This window comes from Equus quagga, chromosome 13 (assembly GCF_021613505.1).
Source record: "Equus quagga isolate Etosha38 chromosome 13, UCLA_HA_Equagga_1.0, whole genome shotgun sequence".
Taxonomy (NCBI): domain Eukaryota; kingdom Metazoa; phylum Chordata; class Mammalia; order Perissodactyla; family Equidae; genus Equus; species Equus quagga.
This window is the reverse complement of record NC_060279.1, coordinates 79,016,933-79,029,365: the sequence shown is the minus strand read 5'-3', so window position 1 is coordinate 79,029,365 and position 12,433 is coordinate 79,016,933. Positions and strand designations below refer to the sequence as shown.

The following is a 12,433-nucleotide window of genomic DNA, read 5'->3' as shown; positions in this document are numbered from 1 at the left end:
CCACTCCCTGAGGCCCCTGCTGCCAGCTCTGAACCCCCAGCCTGGCTGGGGCGGCCCCAGGGCCCAGGCAGCTGCAGACGCACATGCCCTCACCACCTGCTCCTCTTTCCTGGCCAGACCAGACTCTGCCTCCCAGAATGCTCAGAGCCTGTCCGTCTGCTGCATGGGGCCTGCCTTTGGCTCTGAGCGTCGGCCTCCAGTGATGCCGCTGGCCCCATGGGCTGGCTGGACTTTGGAACAGGCCTAGGCCCAGTGGGTCACCACCAACCTCCCCAGCCAGGAGGCCAGGCCCACCCGACCAGAGCCATCAGGGCGGCCAGTTCCCATGACCCTGGGAAGGCTGGCCCAGGCCGCCCTGGAAAGGCAACACTGCCCGCCCGCTCGCAGGCGTGTTACCTGGCCCGCTCCAGGAGCTGCCGGCCTCCTCCTCCAGCCTCGCCTCTGGCTCCTGCCCCTCCATCTCCTGGGGGCCTCCTGGGGACGTGGGGGGTGGTGGCGGTGGGAGTGGCGGGGGGTTATCACCTGTAGAGAAAAAAACACCATGAGCCCTGTGGAGCCTCTGGCACTGCGTTGTCTGCCCAGCCCACTCCGTGGTCAGGCAGGTGACTGAGGCCCAGGCGGGTGAGCAGCGCCCTGGATCCCCCACCCCCACGCCTGCTCCCACTGCGGGGTCAGACGTCTCAATTTTCCCCTTGGTCTTTCAAACCCCTCACCCCCTCATTAATCACAGCAATAATAACTGCTATTCCAGCTGCTGTTAATAATTAGAGCGCAGGATGGCCTGCTGGGCACACCCAGGCCAGTGGGCACACGCGTGGGCCCCTGTTCACTGGTCTCCAGCCGGCAGCTGGGGGCCCCTCCACTGGGCCCTGCACCCAATTCCAGCCCAAAGGGCATATTTGCCTTCCCTGCTGGTCCTGATAACCACCACTGCCCCCAATCGATGAGCTCCCATAAAAGCCCCCCCTTGGTGACGTCATGCACCCGGCAGATTATTAATACCCTCGATAAGGGCCGTGATTAACATCAAATAAATCAATCACATGGTATAAAAGTCCTATTATTTTTGGCTATAAATCAATGTGGCTGGCATTTGAGCTCCAGCCACTGTGCAGGAGCTGCGATGAGCCTGCCCAAGAGGCAGACAGTGCTCCCGCCACGTTATCGCGCCCATCGCCACGTTATCACCACGGCCTGTGCCAGGTGCAACCCCGGCTGTTTTTTCCAGCTCCTTTCCTGGCCCTGCCCCCAGCCCTGCGCAGCCCCGGCTCCCAGATCAGATAAGGGGCCCGGCTCCCCGGGAAAGCCGCCCGGATCGAAGTCCACCAGCAATGAGCCACTTGCCCTTTGGCAGACTGCGGCCCCCCATTAGCGCAGCCCCTAACAGTAGTGGTGACAGCAATGGTGATGAGGCGCCCCTCACACTCCCTCGGCCTCAGCCGCCAGGAGGGGCTCGAGCCCAGTTACAGATGCGGAAACTGAGGCTGGGAGAGGGCCAGGAGTGTGGGCCCCGGGCAGGCTGGGGTGGGCAGTGGCCGCCCCACTGGGCAACATGAGACCAAGCCCATGGTGGCAGAGAGAGTAACAACAACAAATAGGGGCCGGCACCAGGGGCCAGGCCAGGGCCCTTCACCCCAGCTTGCTGTCCCCATGAGCTAGGGGCGATGGGAGCCCCGGCCCTGGGTTCAAGTCCCACTGGCCCTTCCTCCTTCTTGCCACATGGCCCTGGTGACCCCATGGGCCTGTCTCTGGGGACAGGGACATGGGTGCCAGCAGGTCTCAGAAAACGAGGCTTGTTGGGCTCCTGGGGCTGTGGCTGTCCAAGGGGGATGCTGACACTCTGAGACCGGGAAATGCTGGGGTGGGGGTCCACAGTGAGAAGGACCCTCTCTGGGGACCACGATCTGCCTGGGATCTGTGCACCCCTCAGGCCCCTGCCCTGCAGGGCTCTCCTCTGCCCACTCTCTGTCCCACCCCAGAGCCTTTGCATCTGCAGGCGCTGCTGCTGGCACACCCTTCCCTGTGCGCAGCACGGTGGCTCTGCGTGTCCTTCGGGGTTCTGCTCAATGTCACCCTCCACTCCATCTCTCCTCCTCGCCCAGTCACGCCTCCCACTCAGTGCCTTCCGAAAGGCCCCGTTTGTGGCTGTGTCTCCCCCATCAGACTGCGGCCTGGGGGTGACTCAGCCTCTGTGCATATGGCTTCGTGGCGCTCAGTGGGCTGGGGCCAAGACTGCTGCCCACAGCCAGCTGGGCGGAGCAGGCAGCAGCCGGGCCCACAGCAGGCAGGCGGGCAGAGCCAGCCCTTGTCCTCCCACCACAAATCCCAGCCTCAGTTGCCTCTTTCTCCTGGGGCTCAGCTGGCCGAAGAGGCTGCCCAAGCCTTGAGGCCCTGTGTGGACCTGGCCAGGACAGGCCGCCGGGTCCCAGGTTATTCACCCCAGGGGGGAGGGTCTCTCCTTCCACGTCCTGTTCTCAGCTCTAGAAACACACCCCACCCGGAACTGCCAGCAGGGGGGCCCAAGGAGAGGTTCCAGGTGCCTGGGTGGGGTGGGGAGCAGGCAGGGGGAACGGGAGGAATCAACTTGAATCCAGACCTGGGGTCGGATTCCAGCGTGGGTGCTAACAGGCTGTGTAATCCAGAGCAAGTCACTTAACTTCTCTGGGCCTCATTCCCTCATCTGTAAAATGGGGAAAAGTGCCTTAACAGGAGAACCCGCCACGTCCCGAGCAACACGTGTGCCGAGGCAGGCACCACAGCCAGGTAAGGCTTCAGCGCCCCATCTGTAGAGGGTAAACGGAGGCTGGAGGGGTGTGGCTTTCCCCAGGTCACTCAGTGGCCATGAGACTCCCTGTCTGACCCCGGGCTAGAACTTCCACATCAGGCCTCAGTCTCCCCACCTGTCCCACAAAAGGCTGATTCCTGAGGCCCTCGTGCGTCTCCCCTCCAGGCCCACTGCCGCCCAGGGTCTGCTGGACCCACTGGGCAAGGTCAGCCCCAGACGCCCCCGAGCTCAAGGCCCATCTCACAGGGGTGGAAACCGAGTCCCCAGAGGGACTGGCTCCTGGGACGTCTGAGGCGAGGACGCGGGAAGGGGCGGTGGGGGCTCAGGGTAGAGACGGCCCGCTGTGCGCCACGCCTGACTCACCTGCAGCGGGGGAGCTTGGGGGCTCCGGCTCTGTCGCGGCCGCCGGCTCAGAGGCTGTGGCCTCCTGCTCAGGGAGGCTGGTGTCCACGGCCTGGGCCTCTTCTCCGGCCTCCATGTCTCCGAGGGAACCTGTGGACACAGCCCGTGGGAAATTGTGAGGGGCTGGGGGGCGACGGCACCCCGCCTCCTGACCCCCCCGGCCCACCACGGGCATAGCTCTGGGGCCTGCGAGTCCCATGGGGTCAGAAGCCACGACGGGCGGCCATCAGCGTGGGCTTCCTCAGGGTCCCCCAAGACTTGACCCCACCCTGCAACCAAGCCAGTGCCTGGGTCAGCGGCTGCCCGTCCCGCCCCATCTACCCTGCAGCCTCAGCTGGCCTCGCCAAGGGACGCAGGTTCTGGCCCTCCTAACCCCCACTCCAAGCCCTAGGAGCCATAGCGGGGCCTCCCCTGGGCAGCAGCCCTTCCCCGCGCACAGGGCCACACTCCCAGGGGGCCCAGAACCACCGGTGCACCCACAGCCCCAGGGTCAGCATCTCTGGGCCTCTGCACGGCTGTCCCTCTGCCGGGACCCACCCTGCTCAGCTACGGGGCCTGGGAGCTTCTTGAGGGTGGCCCCCTCGCCCAGCACACAGGAAACCCCAGAGACCCTGATTAAACAGTTGACGGAATGGTTGATGGGCACCTATGAGCCCACAGGCGTCTGCAGTCAAGCCCCTGGCCCCTATCCCCATCCCTCCCGGGCTGGGAGGCTGGAGCACACCTTACAGGTGAGAAGGCAAACTGGAGGGGCCTGACCCCAGACCCTCCAGGGGCGGCGAAGCTGCCTGAGTGCAGGTCAGGGTGGCAACCTCTCCCCCTGAGGTCAGATGGATGGAGCCAGTGCCGCGGGCAGAGAGAATGGTGGGGAACAGGTGCCCTCTCCTCATCCGGCTCCCCACGTCCCCTGGCCCCGCTCTGCCTGTCTCAGCCTGGGCCCTGGGCTCAGAGACAGGTGCAGGGTGGGGCCGCCTCCTGCCCCAGTGACCGTCCCAGGTTCCTCCTCGGTGGCCACCTGCTCCACCCCCACCCAGCGGTCACCAGGGAGATGACGCCCTTTGCCCAGGTGAGGCATGGGGGAGGGTCCTGACTCGCAGACCCCAGCACAGCCCACTCAGGAGTCGGGAAGAACTTCTGGCCCAGCCCTCCGAGCCTGTAGCAGCCAGGCCTCTTGCTATGGAGGAAAATGAGCAGGAAGAAAAGTCTGGAAGCCGTGGCCACAGCTGCAAATTCACACGTCCGAGATGACTGATGGAGCAGAATGGGGCCTGCTCTGGTGTCAGGAACAGAGGGCACCAGAAGGAAGGGCTGAGCCACACAGGATGGAATGGCCACCTCTCGAGGGCTGAGCTCCCCATCCCTGGAGGCAAGCAAGCAGTGCAGAAGGAGACTTGTCTGGGATGCACACCTCTGTGGCTGGTGGCTCCTGACCTTCTCTATGTCATGACCTCTTGGGGAATCTGATGAAATCCAGTGCCTTCTCTCCAGAAAAACACACAGAGAGACCACAATTTGCCCATCTTAGGGGCTTCCCAACAAATTATCAGTGTCCTCCTTCCTGGCACCCTCACTCTCCTCCTCTGCCTGGTTCCTCCGGGGGTGAAAGAAGGTGGGCGAGTGGCTGACGGGGAGGAGATGGGCAGATCCGAGGTGGGGCTGCTGAGGCCTTTGGTGCTTGCCCAGCGAGGGACACATGCACGACCAGCCAGTGTCCAACACGGGCCACAGCAGCTGGCTCGAGGCAGCAGGACAGGGAGACCATGGCGCTGTGACAGAATGAGCAATGTTGTGACAACTGTGCAGACTGACTCTCAAAATCCAGCAGTTCCCACGGGCAGGGAGGTGGGCAGCTGGTTTTCCGCTTGCTTGCATCTCAGCTGATCTCTCTGGTCACAGGTTGGCGATGGCTGGCTGAAGTATGAAAACTGAGCTGTTGCTTCGGGCAGACGCCCCTCTGGCCTGTGCTCCATCTGAGGGCAGACTCTGCTCTAGGATGTGAGGTGCCCGGGACCTCTGGACTCTGCAGGGGACGTCCCGGCTGGCAGGGGAGACAGTGCAACTACAGATGAGGCCACAGGGAAACGACGGCAAATTACAGAAGTGTCGTGGGGTGGGGGGCAAATGAGAGAGAAGACAGAAAAACAGGCAAGATGCCACCAGCAGATCTGAGGTGACAGCGTTGGTGCCAGACCCACGGCTGAGAAGAGAAGTCCAGGCAGAGGGAGCTGGAGACGGGCGGGGCTCCGCAGCACGGAGGAGGGAAGAGGGGGACCTGAGGATCCTGATCCTGCGGGCACTGGGGAGCCACAGAGGGTCCCAGACAGGAGGCGGCAGGGCGAATTTCCCAGCTGCAGCCCTCTGATCCCAGCCTCCACAGGACACCTCAGAGCTGTCATTAGAGGAGGCGGGCAGGCACTTGCAGTCCTCGGCCAGCCGGGCTCAGACCACACAGAGCCAGCCCAGGCTGACTCATGGCCGGGGCCGGTGGGAGGCCTGGCCCGCCGTCCCTCCCGTGGCATGTGCTGGGGCAGGAAAGCAGAGGCTGTGGTGGAGGCCGGCATCTGACTCCCCGACCTGTGGGGTCGGGTCTGAGTGGGCACCGTGGTCACCATGGCCAGCAGGCTCAGCCCACCTGCCAGCCCCTTTCTAGAAGCCTGGTGCCCCCTGTGCTCATTTAGAGCTGGAATAGGAGGCCCGGAGCTGGGACCCCACCCGCTGACCAGCCTGGACCTCAGGGCCCCAGGCGCCAGCCCTGGGGAGCGGCTGTGAAGCCACCTGTGCTTGGGGAGCGCAGGGACCAGAGCAGGGGCCGGGTGGACGCCGGGACACATAGCTGACACACCCTCCCTGCCTGCCCCACCTGGACAGATGGCAGCCCGACTCCCAGTGCCGCCCAGGTGGGCTCAGCCCCGGGCCGAGCTCTGTCGGAGCATTCACTGCAAAACAAAGGCCCGCGCTCTGCACACGGGCGAGGAGATGAGTGTGGAGAGAGGCTGCGGGCAGCTGGCAGAGTCTACCGCTGCTAATTCAGTTCCAGCGCAATTAAGACGCTCCGATAACTGCAGACAACCACCAACCGCGGGGTGCTCCTGGCACAGTGGGAGGGGGCGCGTGAACGCCCCCCATGCCACCTGGGCACCTGAGAGCGTGCCACCTCACCCCTGCTTGAGCCCCTGTGACACTCCTGGGTCACACCGGGGCACCTGGGTCCCCACTCCACCCCGGGCTCAGGGAGGAAGCCTTCCCTGCTGGCTGGGGCAGTGGGGAGACATCGCGGCTTCCCTGGGTGCCCTGGGCTGGGAAAGACCCCTGCCCGGCCCCTGTGGGACCCTCTCTGCTCAGAGACCCCAACAGCTGGGCCAGGCCAACCTACTACTGGGCAGGTGGGTCACTGCTGCGTGGCCCTGGGCAAGTCAATCCACCTCTCTGTGCTCGGAAACCACAATAGGTTGCACCTCGCATGCTTACCTGCATGGAGCTCAGCCCAGGGCCTGGCTGGGCACCAAACATCAGCTGTCACCATCATGTCACCATCACCCACTACCCAGCAGGGCCTGGGAAGTGGGGTGGTGTGTGTGTGTGTGTCGGGGGGGGGGCATGCTCTATTATTAAGCACTGCCTGTATACAAGCCCTGTGCTGGCCTGCAGCGCAGAGGTGAAGGAGCGGTGGGGAAGGTATGCATGGGGGGCACTCCCAGGCAGCCTGACCGGGTGCATGGGGTGGTGGGAAAGGACAGTGGGGGGATGTGGGTGCAGAGGCAGGGTCCAATAGCGGTCACGACAGGCAAATCTCCTTCAAGCCCCTGACACCCCCCAGACATGAGCCTAAGTCACGCCCACCTCGCAGATGAGTAAACTGAGGTCCAGCAAGGTGAATGGACGTGTCCACGGCCCTTGGCGAGGAGGCGGGGGGCGGGAACATCCCCCAGCAAGCACCCTCCTGGACCCGGGCTCAGGCTGCAGCCCTGCCCTCGCCCCACGGACGGCCTGGGGTGACGCTGGTCCCATTGCTCATGGGCGAACACCGGCCTAGGGGCGTGCACAGGCGACCATGGTGGTCGCCATCACCGGGGCGGCTCTGGGCATAGCCCTCGCTGCCCAAGCCCCTTGGTTATCGCGGTGCGCAGACGCCCCACGCGCCGCCCGCCTCCAGCTCATTAAGCCGGACGCCCGTGGAAATGAGAACATAATAGCTATTTGATGGGACCGAGATATTTTGCATATTGGCTCGGCGCTGATAGCAGAATTTCATCAACTCCCTTTTTCATGCTTTAAAACTGAATTATGGAGACAAGCTCTGTGCAGCGGGGTGATCCCAGCTCCCGTCTGCGTCCCCAAGCCGCGGCGATGGTTGGCCCCCTCCTGGCTTTGATGGTGAGGCAGCTGGGGGGCCTTTCGAATGACGCCTTGAAGAAAGCTGCAGCTGGTGGCCGCGGGGGTGACAAGTCCCCCAGACCGTGGCCCCCCCGGAAACCCCCCAGTGGGGTGCAGATGCGGTGGCTCGGAGCACTGGATGGGGAGTCCGGAGGCCCTGGGCGAAGCCCTGCTGGCCCCTGCAGATTGAACCGTGTCAGAGGGAGGCCATGTGCCACCCCCCAGGCCATCGGAAGCATTATGTGAAAGACCTAGGGCAAAGTCAGGCAAGCTGCCAGCCAGACCCAGGGCTCCACCAGCCGTGCGGGTCTTTTCCTGCGGCCGACCGTGCGCCTGCCCATCACATGGGTCACTTATGCTTCCCTGGAAGGTCCTTTTTATGCTCAGCTTACAGAGGACGAAGCAGAGGTGCAGGCACCTTCCCAGGCGCCCCCTCCTGTGTCAGGGCCGGATTCTGACCACAGCCCGGCTGGCCGTTGGCGGGCCCTCCTTCCCTGGGAGGTGCACCCTGCAGTGGGTGGACCGGGGCTCCGATGGCCTCATCTCAGTCACTCTTCCTTCCTTCACTCACTCAGGGGTTCACCAGCTCAGCTCTTCATTCTCATCAAACCTTTTTTGGGTCCACCGAGCCCCGGACCCTGCACCAGGTGCTGGAGACCCTTCAGCAATCAAGACATAACCCCCAAGAAAGGAAAAGGCAAGGGCGGCTATTGCCACGAAGGAGAGGTGGAGATGCCAGTCAGAGAAGGCTTCCTGGAGGAGGCAACAAGTGCGTGGAGATATTAAGGGGACAGAAGGAGGTTGCCTGCAACTGGGGCCAGGGAAAGCACTCCAGGCAGAAGGCATCACATGACGCGGAGGTGGGGCTTGGTGCAGGCCACACCCCACGAGCCTGGTTTCCTCTCGGAAAATGGGATGACAGCAGCCTCATTTCTAGGCTGGGGTCAGGGTTCAGCAAGGTCGTGCCAGTGGATGCTGAACACAGACTTGCCTTATTATTACAACCGTTGCTATTGTTCAACTCTCCTGGGAGGTGCCACACCTGCCCTCTGGGCATGGGGGTGGGGGGGGGGTGGACGGGGCGGGGGGGCTGGGGCCAGGGGAGGGCAGTGCAAGCAGAAGAACAGACCTCCCCCAGGCTGGCAGAAGGCCTGGCCTCCTGTTCCACTGGCCCTGGGCAGTCGGTGGGCGGGCGGGGTCACGGTGTTGCCAGGAGAGAGACCCTGGCCTCTGGGTAGCACAGCAGCCAGATAAGGCCCCGATAACAGAGAGAAAATAGCAACAGATTCAGACTTTCCCACCGCTGGGCAGCGGGGCAGCTCGGGCCACAGCGGGGACAGAGAGGCAGTGGGGACAGCCCCACTCTCCCAGGGGCCGTGCTTCAGGAGCCCAGGGTGGCTGGGACCCAGCCATCCTGGGGCCCAGCAGAGCCTGACCTCTCAGCAGCGGGCAGTGTGACCTCTGGTGAAGCGTCCCTTGCCCTGTGCCCTGGACAGGATGCTCTTACGCCCCCTCCCAGCCAGGAGGTTCTCTGATCTGGCTAGTGTTTGACGGACAGGGACACTGAGGCACAGCGCCCAGCCCCGGGCACCCAGGGACTCGCACTTTGTGTACAATGTAACAAGGGGCTGAGCTGACCTCCAGGCGAGGTGGCCGGACAGAAGCGAGTTAGAAGAGGGCGGTGCTGAGGAGGGAGGTGGGTGGGGGGAGCCCAGATGTGGGGCTTTGGTGTCCCACACCCCAGAGCCCAGGGCCCTAGATGGTCCCAGGGCTGGTGAGGCGGGGCTTGTGTGGCCAATGGGGTCAGGGGCATGCACAGCAGGGCTCCCGGCAGCACAGGAGCCCGGGGTGGGGGGCGGGTACAGGGGCAGGTTCCAGCCCCGCGTGAAAGTTCCAGAGCCCTGGGGAGGGGGTTCATTTCATCAGGGCTTCCTAGAAAGCTCTGCTAACATCTAGAACAGGGGCGGGTCCTGGCGTAGCAGCAGAGGGCTTGGGGTTCCCTTGGAGGAGCGCAGGCACCCACGGAGGAGCCTAAAGCTCCAAGAGAGCCTCCTGGGTGCCTGGCCAGGCTGGTCCCTGGCGCTGACCCCTTCCAGGCAGGTCCTCTTGTGCCCACTTCCCACCAGAAACCCAGCATGGACCCCACAAGAATTCCAGTTCTCTTGGTGGGTCCACCTCACGTCTCACCCATCCCCCTAAATGTGGCCTGAGCCGTCCTCTTCTCCCTAAGCCACAGCCAGCGTGGGTCCAGGCCCCTCAGAACACGCCCTCCTGGGCTCCCGGCTCCTCCACCCTCACCCCCAGGATGACACCCAAACCCTTCTGCTGCCCTCCTAGCCACACGCTGCCCCCCTGCCTGGTCGAGGCCTCCTTCCCCTCAGTCTAGGCCGCCTCTGGGGCCTCACATTTATTTGTGAGTCGTCTGTGCAATTCACCCATGGGCGGGGGAAGCTGGTCGCCTACCTGCCCCCCCAGTGCCCAGTGGGAGGACAGGACCCCAAACCACAGCCAGCTTCAAGGAAGGTGCCCCATAGTGACGGCCAGTGGTTGTACCCCATGTTCAAGGATGCACCAATGGCCATGAGGTCCAGGGTGTTGTTAGAGACGTGCAGGAGCCCAGGGGGTCTTGGGGACTTTGAGGGGCACGGGCTGGGAGGGGCCCCACAGGCCCTCACTGTGACCCACCAGCGGCTCTCATTAAGCCAGGATCGGTCCTGGCTGACAGCTAGGGTGACCACAAAGAGGATGTTGGCTAGATAATCTTGGCTTATTCGAGCAGGCAGCCTGCCCCTGGGAGGGGAGAGTTAGCATCGAGCCTCTGCATGTGCGGAGGACCTAGGCCCAGATGCCTCCCTCACTGCTCCCTCCCTCCCCCAACTGCAGGACTGCGCAGTGGCTTGATGCTCCACTTCTCCACCAGGGGTCAGCCAGGTGGTGCTTGCACACACCCTGCGACAGGAAGCTCACCACTCCTCTTCCTGAGAAGCAGACATCTGAGTCCCAGACCCTTTGCCTCCCAGGCCTTGGTCTTCCTGCCTTGGGTGGTCAGACCCCCTCCAGCCGTTTGACTGTCAATTCATCTGCCCTGCTGCGGTGAGCGGGACCCTGACGCGTGCAGCCTCTCAGCCCCGCACGCGCTCAGGCCAAGCCAGGGGAGTGCAGAGGGATGCAACTGTCCCCAGGAAGCCAGGCTGGAGTGGCCGGCCGCCATCACAACACACTCCAGGCTGTTGAGGCGAGGAGACGCCTGAGCATCAAGCGAGCCCTGGCAGCGCTCTGAGCCGTGCGGGTGGGGGCCCCGTGTCCTCTGGAAACACAGCCTATGTCAGCGAGCAGGAGCTGCTGTGGCCGCTTCAGCTTTCAGCAAATGAAAGATATTTCATTGAGCTATAACTCACCTACAGTAAGATTCATCCTTGTAGCATCATTCAGCTTTTAAAGGCCAGTTTATTGAAAGATGGGTGGGACGGTCACGTGCAACCCAAATAAAACCAGGGTCCCTGTGGCCCAGTCTCACGTGGAGACACTCACCCCAGCACCAAATCCTCGTTGGCTCCTCTCCCAAAGCTCCCTTGGGACCTGTCAGAGCCTCAGCCTCCGCCGCACCCGTCACCCTCCTTGTCTGCTCTTGCGTGTCCTGCTGACCCCAGAGCCATGCGCTGCGTCCACGTGCCCTTGCCCCATTCCCGCTCCCCAGCCTCCCTCTCCCTCCTCCAGGTCCCTTCTTCCACGCCATGGTCTGATGCCCTCACAGAAGCCGGGTGGGCGGCTGGCCTCCCCTCGAGGGTGTGGAGGGAGCCCTGGGTGCCGGGCCCACAATAAGCCCTGCCCGCGGGAGGTGGTGGGCGGGGCAGGGAGAGGCCAGCAGGCAGGCCCATGCCGGTATCTTGTCCCTGTGTCCCCATCACGCCCAGGGGCCGCTGTAACCAAGCGCCCTGCTGTCCACCTGCGTTGCTGTGGAGACGGAGGGCCAGCTCCCAGGCCTCAGGCACCCTCATGCCACAGACCCCACCCTGTGGCCGCCCGCCCCTTGGTCAGCTTCCCCAGGCCTGCCTTCGGGCCGTCAGCGTGGGTTCTAAGGGCATGCTCACTGCATGAGGACCATCCACACCCGTCCCCCCGGCACGCAGCTTCCCCGGGACATTCCCCCAGTGTCCCCACCCTTGCCTACCCTCCTCTGGGCCAAACCCCAAACCCCAGCCCAGCCCATCTCTCTCTCCCCTGTAACCCCGGCGCACAGTAGGCGCTCAATACTGGTGACCACGCGAGGGGAGGGAAACAGGCTCACAGAGGGCCCCCATGGAAGAGGGTCTGGAGACTACATGTCGGGGTGGGTGACCAGGCACCGCACCCAGGACCAGAGGCATGCCACCTGCTCCCACTGGCAGAAGATAAGCTGGCTGGCCCCGCCCGGGGTCTCTGAGGCCTGTGCGGGTGCAGGGGCTCCAGGCTGGGAGGGGCAAGATGCAGGGAGATAGGGCGCTGGCACCGGGGGTCCTGCACCCATATCCCAGTCTCAGCCACCACCACTTCCTCCTGTGGCCAGCCCCGTAACCGACGGGTGGAACTTGGGGGGCTTAACAGCCTGGCCCCCCGGCCGCGCCCACGGTGAGCCGACATTCCCTGCACACATTGCCCCCCGAGGCCTCACGGGGCCTCTCCTAGCCCGCCCCTGCCTGGGCAGGCGTAAACAACAACAGTAATAATAACACGGTAGCAGCAGCGAGCACTTGGAGTGGCCTCCGCATCAGGCCCAGATCTACAGACTTAACCACACAGGACTTTTGATCCTCCTAACGACTCCCCGAATTCGTGTCACCCCCTTTTACAGATGGGGAAACTGAAGCACAGAGCAGTAAAAAAACTTGCCCA

The 12,433-nt window shown here is 63.7% G+C and overlaps 1 protein-coding gene across 1 annotated transcript in view; it reads right to left on the bottom strand.

Annotated features, from left to right (window-relative positions):
• ZFPM1 (zinc finger protein, FOG family member 1) overlaps positions 1–12,433 on the bottom strand; it is a 71,475-nt gene that overhangs the window by 39,802 nt on the left and 19,240 nt on the right. The window contains exons 2-3 of the mRNA XM_046682059.1: positions 3,149–3,277; positions 397–522 (exon numbers count right to left, since the gene is read on the bottom strand). Coding sequence (XP_046538015.1) covers positions 397–522; positions 3,149–3,277 — 255 coding nt within the window. The remainder of the gene's footprint in view (positions 1–396; positions 523–3,148; positions 3,278–12,433) is intronic.